We start from the raw sequence: 15,500 nt of genomic DNA, 5'->3' as shown, positions 1-15,500 counted from the left end.
GCTGCTGGAAGCCACACCGGGTCTTTGCATGTTTTTGTTTATTTATGGGGTTCTTATAGGACATTTTATTAGAAAAGTTTTGAAAACTGGACATTGAAACTTATGTCTTAACACTTACAGCAGTAGTTTTTGTAGTGAACTCAAAGTATTGTACATTTATTACTTCAAAACTCCTAAATTTCTTAGTTGAAAGGTTTATTTGATTATACTCATATTTTTATTGCTAACAAATGAAGCAAAAGTTTGGGAAGTGAGTCTAGATAAAATGGTTACTGTCGCTAGATGTTAGTGAATCGTCTGTTGCTGCCTTCTAGTGGTGATTGAATGATTTGCATGTAAAAAGACTGATAGAAGATCATCATAACGCACCATGGAGAAATTAATTGACTATTCAGGTCAATGAATAAGGAATTACTCAGTTTACTAGGGATTTATCAGAGGTAAAATCGAATACACCTGTACATTAGCCTCCTGTCCTTTAGGAGTTTATTATGGTAGCATTTGCCTTACAACACTAGAGGGAGCAGTATCTTATAATATTAGCTTGGCCATAACTATTTTTGCAGACTGATTCATTTATTGAAGTTCTTTTTTAAATAATCATAGTAGTAGTAGTTGTAAAAATTTCAATAACTGAATACCTATGGTTTTGTGTAAAATATCTAATGACAGAAATGCCTTGTTTAATGTTGGTTTTAACACCTGCACTGAAAAAAATGGTGTAGGATACACTTTTACAATGGTCACTCAGAACTTTAGTAGAATTACTAGAACTTTCACTATAATTACAATCAAGACAAGTAACACTGACCTGAATGTGAAAATGTAATGTAGAAATACTGACGTTTTTTTTGTATACATTTCTGTCATTTATTAAAATATTTCTTGGTCAAAACAATGATTTGATCATTTTGTATATTTTATAATTATTTTATGGTTTACATTTTTACCTGAAAAAGCATATTCTTCTGTATAATCAAATTTTAACTATGATAATGTAAAAGAATATTCAAGCATATTGTCACAAAAGTTCAACATGTGTTCTCCCTTTAAACCGTGACTGGTCTTTTGATTGACTGCTTTTTTTGCTATTCTAGATTCCCATGATGCAGTGCTGCGTTTCAGTGCTGCACCCTCCAAGGGCTATGAAAAGGATGTGGGCAGCAAGACAACCATTCGAATTATGAACTCTCAGGTTAGAGTTATTTGCATTAATGCACCCAGACACAAACCTTCACTCTCTGAATTCATTCCCTGTCTCCCTGTGTGCAAGGACAAAATCGAGATGTTTCTTCTCTTTTATCAGATTCTAGCAAACCCCAAACACAACTTCAACAGCAGTTTGCTCTATAAGAACATCACCTTGGTAGCCTGGGATCCTGCTCCCTACAACATTGACCTGGATAAGGTAACACATCATAGACAATCTGTCAGAAGAGTCATACCATTCAGCACTGTTAAACTTTGCTTGTGCAATTTTCTTGGTTGGGGGTCTTAATCGAAGACCTGTCTGCTCAGCCTAATATTTTCCTGTTTTCTCACTGTGTTTGCCCACAGTGGTACCAGCAACCCGATTATGACCTGTTTACTCCATACGTGAATCACAGGAAGAATTTCCCTGAGCAGCCCTTTTATATCCTGCATCCTTCATTTATCTGGAAACTCTGGGATATTGTGCAAAGCAACACAAAGGAGAACATTCAACCCAACCCTCCTTCCTCAGGATTTATAGGTTAGTCTCTTCATCAATAACACAAGCACATATAGACACAATCTGTCCACTTTTTGATCCTTGCGCTCAGGAAAATTGTTGTGCCACATGTTGTGACAGCAATTTCTGAGAGATTTGCCATGCTGTGCAGCTGACGCACATATTCGACCCTAATTTAAGCAAGATCAAATGTTTCTCTGGCTACTTTTCCACCGACTGACTTACAAATGATAATCATGTCTGTTTGTATTCACTGTTCCTCTTGAATTCATTTTTGGCTGAAGAGTGTATGTGTGTGTGTGTGTGTGTGTGTGGACAAAATGTCAATATCCGAAATCCTTGTCCTTGTGGGGACATTTTTTGGTCCAAATTTGGAAAGAAGCTCATACAGAAATCAAATCATACAGAAATAATTTTTTTGAAAATCTAAAAATGCACAAAGTTTCCACTTTGTGTTTAGGTTTACCTAATAGAATATACAGTTTGTACAGTATAAAAACCATTATGCCTATGGAATGTCACCATATAACATGGACACTCAACATGTGTGGGGTGTGTGTGCGTGCAAATGCTGAAATGTGTTACTAGGTAATACCAATTTTATTTTTTTGGGGGGCGTGAAAGCATTATTTCAATCAGTCAATCAGGGAGGCACTTCATGTGGAAAAAGCAAACTCATAATATTTATAGAGGATATTTACCTTGCTGCCTTTGGCAGCATAGAGCCAATGCATTTGCATACAAACACAAACATACACACTCTTTCACGTTGTCTCCCTTGTCTTGTGAGTTTCTTGCTGAATTTTAATGACTGAATGAAGGGTTGGCTTAAAAATCAAGATCTAAAAGAGACAATGACCAAAGGTTGAGGACTTTTATTTTCTTGTACGACATATAATCCCAAATTCTGCGTGAATCAGAGTTGTTAATACAAGTTGATGATTCTCAAACCAATATCCAATACATATATCTGCTACTACAACAAACTCCAATGTAGAAATGTTAAGCTTTTTTGTCATTCATTGTTTTGAGTGAGTGATTGTGGAGTGTACCTTTAACACACCATTCTGGCTTTGACGTAAAGGAATTGTTCAACCACATTGTCATAGTTTATTCCACCCTCATGTTGTTCCAAAACCATGACTTACTTTCTTCTTTGGATAACAAAATGAGATGGGGTGCGTCACAATAGACTGCTGCAGTGATGACGTATTTTTGTGGAACAACATTTATTAATTTATCATTATTTTCTTTTTTGGTTGCTTCAACAAAAGCCCAGTAGGATCTGTCCATTTGCTTTTAGATTATTGCAGAACATAAGCTCAACAAGCGCTATAAACAAGCTACATCACGGATGACTGATTTCAACATCACCACCAACAACCCCTTCAGTCTTCATGTAGTAAAAAATGATGTTTGCAAGAGTGTGATTATAAACATGATGAGGCTGTTAAAGCAGGCTAGATGAGTTTAAGTAGATGAGTTTAAGTCTTTGGCATGATGAGGTTTAATGTCTCTGACAACCTCTATAGGCCCATTTAGTCACTTCATAGCAACCTCCTTTTCCAAAAGTGAAAGTGAAGTGAAAGCTTTAGAAAGATCACAAGGGGGTATTATTGATGCATCGTCCTAGTTCAGTCCATCTAAAGACTTCTATGCGAGACTTCTCCTCAGCATTAAATGCTAGAATGACACGTTCAGTAAATCTCATTAAAGTTTTCGCCCCAAGGTCACAACATAAAAATGCTATTTCCATTTTTGGATGGATATTTGTTTGGGTGAATTCAATACAGTGACAGCACATCGCCACCTACTGGACGGGAGTGTGACATTCTGGATGGTGCTCAGGAAATTAATGTCTGCCACGATTTTACTGTACAGTTGCTCAAGTGTTTTTCACCAAAACTTGGAAATGATCAGTGTTTTGTTTTTTTGCTTACCACATGCACTTTTTTTGGCTTATAATGCCATTGTACTGAATTCACCCAAACCGAATAGGACACTTAAATTAGTTAAATTATTAAGAGTTTGGAATGACATGAGGGTCAAATTGACAGAATTTTCATTTTTGGGTAAACTTTTCCTTTATTGTTAGTGACCAAGTTTGGAAATACTGTCTTAGATCACTGGACTCATTTGAAGCAATGATGTGACTAATGATCCAAATGTCACCATGCTTGATCTCCATATAATGCTGAGATTAGGAGCAGGGTAGACAAAGAATTCAAAGCAGTCATGTGTTGGGGATTTTAGTTTTCCAGCTTCCTTTTAAATTCATAGATTTATTAAACCTCTTATTCAGACCTGACCTTAAACGGGTTGGGAACATACAGACAACATGGGGGTAAGCACATTCAGAAGTAATTCACCAGCACATGATCTAAACATCCATTTGAACAAGTCACCAGTGGCTGTTTGCAATTTTCTTGCTCTTTGTAACATTTATATTGACAAGTCACATACAAATACTTACTGAAAATGGCATGTGTTAGGTCAGACAACAGTTTGTCATCACAAAGACGACTATAGAGATCACTTTGCTACAGTTCTGATTTTCAGCTTTTGATTTGTAGGCACTCAACAACACTACACAGATGATTTCTGTCTTGGGATCATTTGGGACAGTATGTAGGTTTAGAATGGGGCTGGATTATCAAGGTGTGATTTTGTGTGGACTGGTTCAGCTCGAGACAGGGGTGCTGCTCTCGTTTTGAAGACCAATGGATGGAGGTGCATTGCCAGCCACTGTGTTGCTATAAGCCCTTCGGTTGAGCTGGATGACAGTAGTTCTTGAAGGCATAGAGGACTGTCCATTCTCTAGAGAGCTGTGTTTGCAATGAAACAGGATGAGGAAACACCTGTAAAACTGCACAAAACACTATAAATTAGCACTCATACTTTCTGAGACACAAAAGATGCAGAGTTATTTCAATTTTCATACATTTGTGTGAAAGATTGCCTAGTTTGTTTTGAATTGCAGCACCTCAGTGTATTTTGTATTCTTTTGGAGTTATTATTTTTTTTTTATGGCCAATTAAAGTCGGAGTATCTCAATGACATGTAAGAAACTTTTATAGTAAAAATCTGGTTTAAAACACATGCACCATGTTTTACCAATATACTTTTTATATTCATTCTAGTTTAATATATTCATAATAAAACTTTTATTTTGTGGTGTAACCATCAAGTAAAAAGTACAATTTCTATACACTTTACACACAATAAATATAAGCGTACACATCTTTATTTTCAAAAAGGCTTTTAAAGGGGTCTTCGGCTGCAAAATTCACTTTTACAAGTTGTTTGAACTGAAATGTGTCTTGGCAGTGTGTGTACACAACCACCCTATAATGATAAAAATCCACCCAGTGCTTTTTAAAAAAAATCTCGATAAATTCAAACTCCTTTCTCATATCAAGCCGATCTCAGATTCTTGGCAAAATGACGTAGTTCTGCACAGGCCCTTCCCATGATTGTTGATTGACAGTGGCGTCAGTCTTTGGTTTTATTACAGCTCTGCCCTGAGTGAGCTGTCATCAGTCCACCATTGTTTCGACGCCGGATCGCCGGAACCCTGCGACCCACAGTTTGAAAACCCCTGGTCTAATTTACAGATTTGGTGCTCAGTTATTATTAGTTGTCATTGTTGCCCTAGTTTTAACAGTGGTTCCCTATCTGTCGGTCACTACGAGTTATGTCGTGACGACATTAGGGGATTTACTTGAGAGCCCCGACTGCCTCTGATAAGAGAAAACGCCAATGAAATTTGGCTAGTGGATTTTGCATACCTGAGCCACTCCCCGTGCATACGGGTATAAAAGGGCGACAGGTGCATCCACTCATCAGATTTTTGCTTCGGAGCCGAGTGGATGAGAAATCTTCAAAACAGATCAGATCTCCACAAAGCCGTCTGCCTCGAAGTTTGTTCCTGGGTGGCGTTACGGTGCAGACAGCGGTGTCCCTGCAGCAGCGATTCCCCTGGGCACTTCACCTGAAAGAGCAAATTTCTAAAACACTGGGCGGTTCGCGTCTTTTTAAAGATGCCGTTCCGTCCGTGTTCTCTTGGTTGCGGTCGCTTCCTGTCCTCGGATGACGGTCACGAGCGTTGTCTTCAGTGTCTGGGCATCCAGCACGCTGAAGATGCGTTTGTGGATGAGTCATGCGCCTGTTGTGGGCGTATGAACATGGCAACGCTGCGTTCTCGCCTTTCCTTTCTGAAAGGATTGGCACCCTCTGCCGCCACCCGTCCCGGTCTCTCTGGCTCGAGCAGAGGACCGCCGGCTGGCGCTCTGGGAGATCTGAGGGTGACAGTAAGAGCTTCTCCGCCGGGCACGACCCCACGGACCTCTTACTCCTCCCGCAGCGCTTGTTCCGTCCGGTTCCCGAGTGATTTCGCTGGTTCGCCTCACGGGGCCGCCAGCATTTCATTCGGTGCGCCGCCCGAGGATCAGATGTCGATCGCGGCATCGGGGGATGGGCTTTCGTCCTCTGAGGATGAACGATCGGCGGGGCTGCCCCCCTCGGGTGTTGTCGCCACTGCCGATCCGGACCCAGAGCTGACGGCCATGCTTGCCCGGGCAGCCGTGAGTATCGGGCTGGAGGTCAACAGACCGCCCAGTCCCGAGCCCTCGCGGCTGGATGATTGGTTCATCGGCGCAAAACGCGACCAGCGGCCGCACTTTGCCCCGGTGCCTTTCTTCCCGGAGGTGCATGAGGAGCTGACGAAGTCGTGGACGGCCCCTTTCTCGGCCAGAAGCCGCTCGTCTCCCTCCTCCGTCCTCACTACCCTCGATGGCGGGGCGGCCAGGGGGTACGTGGATATTCCCCAGGTGGAGAGAGCGGTTGCGGTGCACCTGTGCCCGCAAAACGCCGCCACCTGGAGGAATCGTCCGCGTCTCCCGTCCAAAGCCTGTAAGCTGACGGCCACACTCGCCGCCAAGGCCTACAGCGCTGCGGGCCAGGCCGCCTCTGCCCTGCATGCCATGGCCATCCTGCAAGTTCACCAGGCCAAGGCACTAAAACAAATGCACGAGGGTAGTCCCGACCCGGGGTTGATGCAGGAGCTGCGCACGGCGACTGACTTCGCTCTCCGGGCGACGAAAGTCACGGCGCGGTCCCTCGGGAAGGCGATGTCCACGTTAGTGGTCCAAGAGCGCCATCTCTGGCTCAATCTGGCCGAGATGAAGGACGTCGACAAAGTACGCTTTCTCGACGCCTCCATCTCCCAGACGGGGCTATTTGGCGACACTGTCGAGGGTTTTGCCCAGCAATTCTCGGCAGTACAAAAGCAGACGGAGGCAATTCAGCACATCCTCCCTAAACGGCGGGATGCTCCAGCTGCCACCGCTGGCCCAAGGGCCAGGCCCCAGTCTGCTGGTCGCCGTGGGCGCCCTCCTGCATCCTCCAGAGCTGCTCCGCCCCGTGCTGAGTCGTCACCTAGGCCGGTGCGTCGAGCCTCTCGCAGGAGTGCGGCGCCCCCTGCGCCTCAGCCGGCCGCCAAGTCCTCCAGGAAGACGACAAAGCGGCCCTGACGCGCACAACCCGGAGATGGAGGAATTTGCTCTTTCCCAGGAGACGACGAGGCTAGCGTCGCTCCTTCCCCCGGAGGAGGGCCGGGTGGAGAATCCTGTGTTTTCTTTTCTTTCTGTTCCGCCACTGGCTCAAGGGCCAGTGGTACCCACATTGTCAAAGAAAGAGCAATTTCCCTTTCCTCCGGGTTCCCAGGTCTGCGGGCTGACAGTGTGCGATGCAATGCCTCCTCACTCTCACCCGAGACCCATATTGCCAGTGGCCAAGAGAGTGCGGTCTGGGGACGCGATGCCTCCCCGCGCACCTCTAGCCAGTCCCCCCGGGGACTTAGGGAGTTTTGTGGGGATGAGTCAGAACGCACTGCCTTCTGTTCCATCCAACCTTACTCCCCCTCGCTGCACCACTGCGGGCACGTCGATTGGGCCTTTGGTGCCGCTTGCACGGTATCTGGGGGCGTGGCTTGCGCTACCCAGCCCGTCTCGCTGGCTCATTCACACAGTTCGACTCGGCTATGCGATTCAGTTCGCCAGGCGGCCGCCCAGGTTCAGCGGCATCCTCGAGACTTCGGTGGCAGTCCGAGATGCACCTGTCCTGCGCGAGGAGATTGCTGTCCTTCTGGCAAAGGGTGCAATCGAGCCGGTCCCTCCAGCCGAGATGAGGCAGGGGTTTTACAGCCCCTACTTCATCGTGCCCAAGAAAGGCGGTGGCCTCCGGCCAATCCTGGACCTGCGAGTCTTGAATCGGGCCCTACACAAGCTCCCGTTCAAGACGTTGACGCAGATGAGTTCACTCCGTGGATTGGTTTGCAGCGATCGACCTGAAGGACGCTTACTTTCATGTCTCGATTCGCCCTCGACACAGGCCGTTCCTACGGTTTGCGTTCGAGGGGCGGGCATGGCAGTACAGGGTCCTCCCCTTCGGGCTCTCCCTGTCTCCCCGTGCCTTCACGAAGGTGGCGGAGGGCGCCCTTGCCCCGTTACGGGAAGTGGGCGTCAGGATCCTCAACTATCTCGACGATTGGCTCATCCTGGCCCGATCGCGAGAACAGTTGGGTGGTCATAGGGACCTGGTGCTCCGGCACCTCAGCCAGTTGGGGCTTCGGGTCAACTGGGAAAAGAGCAAGCTCTCCCCTGTGCAGAGAATCTCTTTTCTCGGTGTGGAGTTAGACTCTGTGAGTATGACGGCACGTCTCTCGGACGAGCATGCCCAATCAGTGCTGAACTGCCTGAGTTCCTTCAGAGGCAGGACAGTGGTTCCGCTGAAACAGCAGCTCCTGGGGCATATGGCATCCGTAGCCGCAGTCACGCCGCTCGGGTTGCTTCATATGAGACCACTTCAGCACTGGTTACACTCACGGGTCCCGAGATGGGCATGGCGCCGCGGGACACGTCGTGTCACCATCACGCTATCGTGTCGCCGCTCTTTCAGCCCCTGGTCGGACCTTGCCTTCCTACGGGCCGGGGTGCCCTTAGGACAAGTGTCCCGGCATGTTGTTGTCACTCCAGCATGGGCTGGGGCGCTACATGCAACGGGCAGGCAGCCTCGGGGCTCTGGATGGGGCCTCGACTGCTTTGGCACATCAACTGCCTAGAGCTGTTGGCAGTGCATCTGGCCTTAAAGCAGTTCCGGCCACTGCTCCTAGGCCAGCACGTGTTGGTCCGCACGGACAACACTGCGGCTGTTTCGTACATCAACCGGCAGGGAGGTCTACGATCACGCCGCATGTCACAGCTCGCCCGCCATCTCCTCCTCTGGAGTCAGTCACAGCTCAAATCGCTGCGCGCCGTCCACATTCCGGGGGAGTTCAATCGTGCAGCCGACGCGCTCTCACGACAGCTCACTTCCCCGGAGAATGGCGACTCCATCCCGAGACGATCCGGCTGATTTGGAGTCGATTCGGGGAAGCTCAGGTAGACCTGTTTGCTTCCCGCAAGTCCTCCCACTGCCAGCTGTATTTCTCCCTGGCCGAGGCCCCCCCCGGCACGGACGCACTGGCACACAGCTGGCCTCGGGCTCTGCGCAAGTATGCGTTTCCCCCAGTGAGCCTGATCGCACAGACACTGTGCAAGGTCAGGGAGGACGAGGAGCAGGTCTTGTTGGTTGCGCCATATTGGCCCACCCGGACCTGATTTCCGGAACTCACCCTCCTCGCGACAGCCCCTCCCTGGCGCATCCCTCTGAGGAAGGACCTTCTTTCTCAGGGGCTCGGCACCATACGGCACCCGCGTCCGGGTCTGTGGAACCGCCATGTGCGGCTCCTGGATGGGACGCGACAGACTTGAGTGGCCTGCCACAGGCTGAAGTGGAGTCTGTTCGCGGACTGGTGTTCTTCTCGGCGGGAGGACCCCCGAAGATGCACGATTGGAGTGGTGCTTTCTTTCCTGCAAGAGAGGTTGGAGCGCGGGCTGTCGCCCTCCACCTTGAAAGTGTACGTGGCTGCTATTGCGGCCCATCACGATGCAGACGGCCGGTCCCTGGGGAAGCACGATCTCATCGTGAGGTTCCTGAGGGGTGCCAGAAGGTTAAATCCTCCTAGGCCACCCCTGATGCCCTCCTGGGATCTCTCTATTGTCCTGGCTGGACTTCAGAGGGGTCCCTTTGAGCCGCTGGACTCAGTCGAGCTGAAATTCCTGTCGGCCAAGACAGCGCTCCTGACCGCGCTCACTTCCATCAAGAGGGTCGGGGACCTTCAAGCATTTTCGGTAAGCGAAGAGTGCCTTGTGTTTGGGCCGGCCTACTCTCACGTTGTCCTGAGACCCCGGCCTGGATACGTGCCTAAGGTTCCCACCACGCCTTTCCGCGATCAGGTGGTGAACCTGCAAGCACTGCCCTCGGAGGAGGCAGACCCAGCTTTGGCGTTGCTGTGTCCCGTAAGAGCGCTGCGCATATACGTGGACCGCACCCGGAGCTTCAGAAGCTCTGAGCAGCTCTTTGTCTGCCACGGAGGTCAGCAGAAAGGGAAGGCTGTCTCCAAGCAGAGGTTGGCCCACTGGATAGTGGATGCCATCGCCTTGACGTACCAATCCCAAGGCGAGCCGTGCCCCCTCGGGGTGAGGGCTCACTCCACACGGAGTGTTGCCTCCTCCTATGCGCTGGCGCACGGCGCCTCTTTGGCAGACATCTGTAGAGCTGCGGGCTGGGCGACACCGAACACCTTCGCGAGATTTTACAGTCTCCGCGTTGAGCCAGTCTCTTCCCGTGTGTTGGGTAACAGGTAAGTGGCGGGAAGAGTTGGCCGGTGTCACGCTTGCTGCGCCATTCCCCCTTACCCGGGGATACGAGCGCCTATTCTCTCCTCCAGTTAGTTCCCCGGACGGCGAACCCTGGCGGAGTTCCTCCAGCACCCCCGGCAGTCAGGCTGGGCGGAGCAGTCTGACGCCAGGCCCAGTACCGGTGTTAGCTTGCCCGGGTCTCCGGTCAGCCCCTGTACTCAGCTAGGTGCCCGTGTGGCCTGATTCCCTTCGGGTGATCCCACATGTGTATTCATCCACGGTACGGTTTCCCTCACGGTAAACCCGTGTCTTCCCTTTGACGGAGCTCTGTCAGACCCTGCTGGCAGCCTTCCTCCCTTCTCCTAGGTAGGATCTGCCCCAGGGTCCAGGCGTATGTAGCACTGCCCCAGGCTTGGGCCAGTCCATACCAGTGTCTCCACACGTTACCTCCCTTCGGGCAGGGTGTGGCCTCCGTAGCGCCCTTCTCCGGAAGGCTCGCTTCCCCGTCGTTACTGCCGGGCTGTAACAACAAACAGGAAAGACTTGAAGCAGTCTTTCATAGAAGGTCGAAATCCCTTCCGATTTCTGGGGAAAGGAACAGCGGCTTGGCTATCTCCAGCAGCAATGTACTCAGTGGTCCCTGCGGGCACCAAGGTTAGCGAATTTGCGCTGGGGCGACGGGAAGGTTGCGACCTTCGCATCGCATTTGTCTGTCACGCGCTAGCTTGTCAACATCTGCATGCCACAAGGTCGTGACGGGGTTCAGGTTGTGGCGCTTTCCATAGACCCCTAATGTCGTCACGACATAACTCGTAGTGACCGACAGATAGGGAACGTCTCGGTTACGTACGTAACCCTCGTTCCCTGATGGAGGGAACGGAGACGTTATGTCCCCATGCCACAATCTTGAACCATCGCTGGTTGCCAGGGACACGTTCTCGGCTCCTCAGCGGAAAACCTGATGAGTGGATGCACCTGTCGCCCTTTTATACCCGTATGCACGGGGAGTGGCTCAGGTATGCAAAATCCACTAGCCAAATTTCATTGGCGTTTTCTCTTATCAGAGGCAGTCGGGGCTCTCAAGTAAATCCCCTAATGTCGTCACGACATAACATCTCCGTTCCCTCCATCAGGGAACGAGGGTTACGTACGTAACCGAGACGTTCTTTTCATTATCAATTTTGAAAATAGTTTTTGCTGCTTAATATTAATAAATGTGATACATTTTCTTTGATAAATAGAAAAGTTCAAAAGAACAGCATTTATTTGAAATATAAATATTTTGTAACATTATAAATGCATTTTTGATCAAATAAATACAGCTTGGTAAGTCTTTTTTGTTTCAAAACCAATATCATAATTATTCCAAACTTTTGACTGGTCTAATAAATGTGTGAGGAATGTGAGGAACAAACTGAATTGTAAGTTGTTATTCGCTGATAATCTTCTGAAGAGACGGTAGCAGCTTCTTGTGGGCAATGAAGTTTTTTTAATCAAGTGTTTTCTCATTTGATGAATTCATGAATCAATCATTCAGACTGGATTCACTGAAAAGAACCAACTCTAAAGAATTATTAATTTACAAATTGGGCTACTTCTTTCATAACCTCTTATAAAATCTATGGCAGACACAACATTTTTTTATACATATTTCAATAATGATTTTGATCGGTTCCTCACACAAGACCACCGATTGGCTTCAGAACACTTGTAATGCAGGCTGGTCTCATGTGGGCTGCTCAGTACAATCATTATTAATGAATATATCAACTATATCTGTGTGTGTATTTGACAGGTATAGCCATGATGATGAACCTTTGTGAGGACGTCCACGTGTACGAGTACATTCCTTCTATGAGGCAAAGTAGTCTGTGCCATTACTATGAGAAGTATTACGACGCGGCCTGCACATTTGGGGCATACCACCCTCTGCTTTACGAGAAACTGCTCATCAAGCGAATAAGCACAGCTTCTGAGGAGGACCTCAAGAAAAAGGGAAAGGTCACATTGCCAGGATTCAGTAAGATCAACTGCCCGCTGTGATTTACAGACTCAAACGTACAGTAGCATACAGCAAGACTGTATGAACCCTTCACAGACTCTTATCATCTAATAGGGGTTTTATCCATAGCTCTTGTAACAAACTGAGACAAGACATTACAAGGAGGAGGGTAATTAACCACATTTCAAAAGTCTGATCATCTTAAGATGGTCCTTATGCTGAAAGACATTACAGCTAACACTTGCAACAGAGTCAGAAATCTCCTAATGACCTTAAAAATGACCTAAATTCAGATATTACATATGTTGTACATACAAAATATATGTGATGCTGGACAAAAGGAGAGTTTCAAAGTAAACTCTTGATATACTTGGAAGAGCTACTGAAATGAACAAACATCGGATAAAGATACACTATTTCCTGAGAGGAATCAAATTCTAGTTTGTGTTCTAAGTATAACACAGAAAAAAAGGTTGGAAGAGAGGATTGAATAGCAAGTTTTACATTTCCAAAATTGTAATCACTGTCGTTTAAAGCTACTCACATTTTGTATGTAAAAAGGATAATTACCTTAAAAGAATGTTTAAATGTGATAAGCTACAGTACAGCTACAGATTTCTCTTTTCTGTCTATCTGTGCCGTTGTGGTAATTTTGAATTAATCTTTTGCCGTTTTCATTGACAATTTAAAGCTGTTAATATACCATAGAGCCAAGATCATTAGATTTTAACTGTAGAGAAATGATCAGTGTAATTTTTTAAAGGTGTTTTATCAATGATTTATTTCCTTTAAAACCTCTGAGAGAAGACAGTATCTAACTTAGAAAAGTTTAACACTGACCTTTGGGCTTATTTCTATTAACCTTTTTATATTTTTTTGTGCTTTACTAAACATTTAGAAAATGTATTTCAGAAACTTGTATTGTATTTTGACACAAAATGGTGTCTCAAGCTGTACCAATACTTAACTGCTGTTATTATTTAAAGAACTTATATTTTAAATGTTTAGTATGATTTATCTTTTCTTATAATCTGTTTTGTACTTGACATTCTACCTTCTATAGGCTGGTCATTTGTTTCATGTTGGGTGTTGGGTCACGGCAATGAAATCAAATGTATTTGTGGGAGAAATGTTTACTTTTATGCACCCATGGTTTCTCAGTGTACTGTATATGATAATAAATCAAATCCCATGATTTAGTGCTCATTAAAAAGTTTGAAAAGTCTAACCTGTTTGTTCATAAGGATGTAAATCACAGGGTTGATGACTGTGCTGCTTTTGGCAAGGAGGGACGGCACCACGCTCGCTATGGGGGTGATGATCCCGGGACGTCCAAACGTGGCCATCATTGCAACAACCCCATAAGGCATCCAGCACAAAAGGTAGCACACCACTGTAGTGATGACCATAAATAAAATGTGGTACTCTCTCCGCCGTGCTGCTGTCTTCCTGATACGCCCTACCTGAGGAAAAACACGTACAATAATTTGTATTTTTTGTTTGCACCAGCAGATGATTCAGAACTGGTCTTCATTATACACAAATCCCTCATGAAAGGATTTCTGATTCACTATAGAAAGAAGCTACCATCTGGTTTATAGGAACCACTGACTCATCAGGTTCAGGAATATAATTTATTGATATTTATAAATATTTGCATATGTGTGAATGTGAAGCAGATACACTGCATTCCAAATATAATGCACAGCTTTTAATACATTTCATATAGTGTCTTCTTTATTATGTATTATGTATGTAGTAGAATCTAAAAACAGAATTTGAATATATACACTGCCCTCCAAAAGTTTGGAAACGCCCTAGAAAAGTGGGGTTTTGGACAATATTGGCATGAATCCTTTTTAGTTTGTGATATTTTGCACTGATAAGGGACAACACAAACTACGAAAACATATTTTATTACATAAACAGTTTATACATAGAAAAAAACTAAAATTTTCGATTAATCAAAATATCCACCATTAGCAGCTATTACAGCTCTGCATAATCTGAGCATCCCAGCTGTCAGTTTATTCAAACATTGACTTTGAATTGGCAATCAATTGTTGAAGCTATTAAGGTGTGCTGACCCAAAAATCTTTTAAAAACCTGGGCCAAGTTTAAACCAGTAACCAGGCATCACAGCTGGCAAAGGGGCAGCTTTGACTTTGACATGTATATATTGCCATTATTATGTTTTATTGGTGGTCATCAATGATAATGTCAAGTTACTTTAATGTATTTGCACCAAAAACTGATAAGGATTTATGCTGATATTGTCCAAAACCACACTTTGCCAGGGGTGTTTCCAAACTTCTGGAGGGCAATGTACATTTTCAGCTATTTTTCATGAGGTTACATCATCCTTTTTTGTGACCTATTTCGAACAAGTGCATAATAGCGCTGACTTATCTAATTTTTCCGCATAGTAGAGAGTGTAGATTCCAGTTATCACTGGCTTAAACATCATTTGAGGCGGTTTAAACTTTATCTGGAGTCTGAGATATTGACCTAGTTTGAGCTTGAGTCAGAGAGTCATTGTTTAGTTCCAGAAAGGATTGGAAACTGCAATGCAGGCAGTGGTTTTGAGTTGTGAAATCTTACTAAACTCCTTTCCCTGTTGTGTTGAAATTGTACACTCATAATTAAAGTGTAGCATTTACTGTGAATTAAGATGTTGTGACTGAATATACCTGTTTGACAGCACAGAGGAGCCGGCTGTAACAGTACACCATGACCAGCACGGGGATTCCCAAACAGAAAATGAACAGACAGATGATATAGGAATGTGACTGTGGGGTGTTAGCCGACCATGTAACCGAACAGCTGGTTCCTGCCCCTTCCAGTCCATAGCTACTCCAGCCCAGCAAGGGGGGAACTGTCCAGAACAGTGAGTAGAGCCAGGAGCCCCCGACAGCCAACAAGGGTTTGCTGTAGTCTGGGGCCCTCTTGTTGTAAACGGTTAAAGTGCTGTAACGATCATATGAAAGGATTGCCAGAGAGATCAATGATACAATCCCTGTTTAAAAAAAAATAAATGAAAAGAAAA

At 46.0% G+C, this 15,500-nt stretch overlaps 2 protein-coding genes across 4 annotated transcripts in view; one reads left to right on the top strand and one right to left on the bottom strand.

The window, feature by feature from the left end:
* LOC306844961 (beta-galactoside alpha-2,6-sialyltransferase 2-like) overlaps window positions 1-13,883 on the top strand; it is a 32,367-nt gene extending 18,484 nt beyond the window's left edge. For 2 of the 3 annotated variants that reach the window (XM_079377425.1, XM_079377427.1), the window contains exons 3-6: window positions 1,098-1,195; window positions 1,307-1,408; window positions 1,558-1,732; window positions 12,248-13,679. In XM_079377425.1, the coding sequence (XP_079233551.1) occupies window positions 1,098-1,195; window positions 1,307-1,408; window positions 1,558-1,732; window positions 12,248-12,495 (623 nt within the window). In that variant the 3' untranslated portion in view covers window positions 12,496-13,679. Of the gene's footprint in view, window positions 1-1,097; window positions 1,196-1,306; window positions 1,409-1,557; window positions 1,733-12,247 lie in introns of all 3 variants that reach the window. The other variant, XM_079377426.1, reaches the window with a different exon arrangement.
* Window positions 2,572-15,500, bottom strand: part of tmtops2a (teleost multiple tissue opsin 2a) — a 30,659-nt gene continuing 17,730 nt past the window's right edge. The window contains exons 2-4 of the mRNA XM_079377428.1: window positions 15,145-15,470; window positions 13,684-13,917; window positions 2,572-4,577 (exon numbers count right to left, since the gene is read on the bottom strand). Coding sequence (XP_079233554.1) covers window positions 4,392-4,577; window positions 13,684-13,917; window positions 15,145-15,470 — 746 coding nt within the window. The 3' untranslated portion in view covers window positions 2,572-4,391. The remainder of the gene's footprint in view (window positions 4,578-13,683; window positions 13,918-15,144; window positions 15,471-15,500) is intronic.

The sequence above is a fragment of the Barbus barbus genome (assembly GCF_936440315.1).
Source record: "Barbus barbus genome assembly, chromosome: 25".
Lineage (NCBI taxonomy): Eukaryota > Metazoa > Chordata > Actinopteri > Cypriniformes > Cyprinidae > Barbus > Barbus barbus.
Note: the sequence above shows the minus strand (reverse complement) of the source record. Positions and strands in the feature narration are given on the sequence as shown.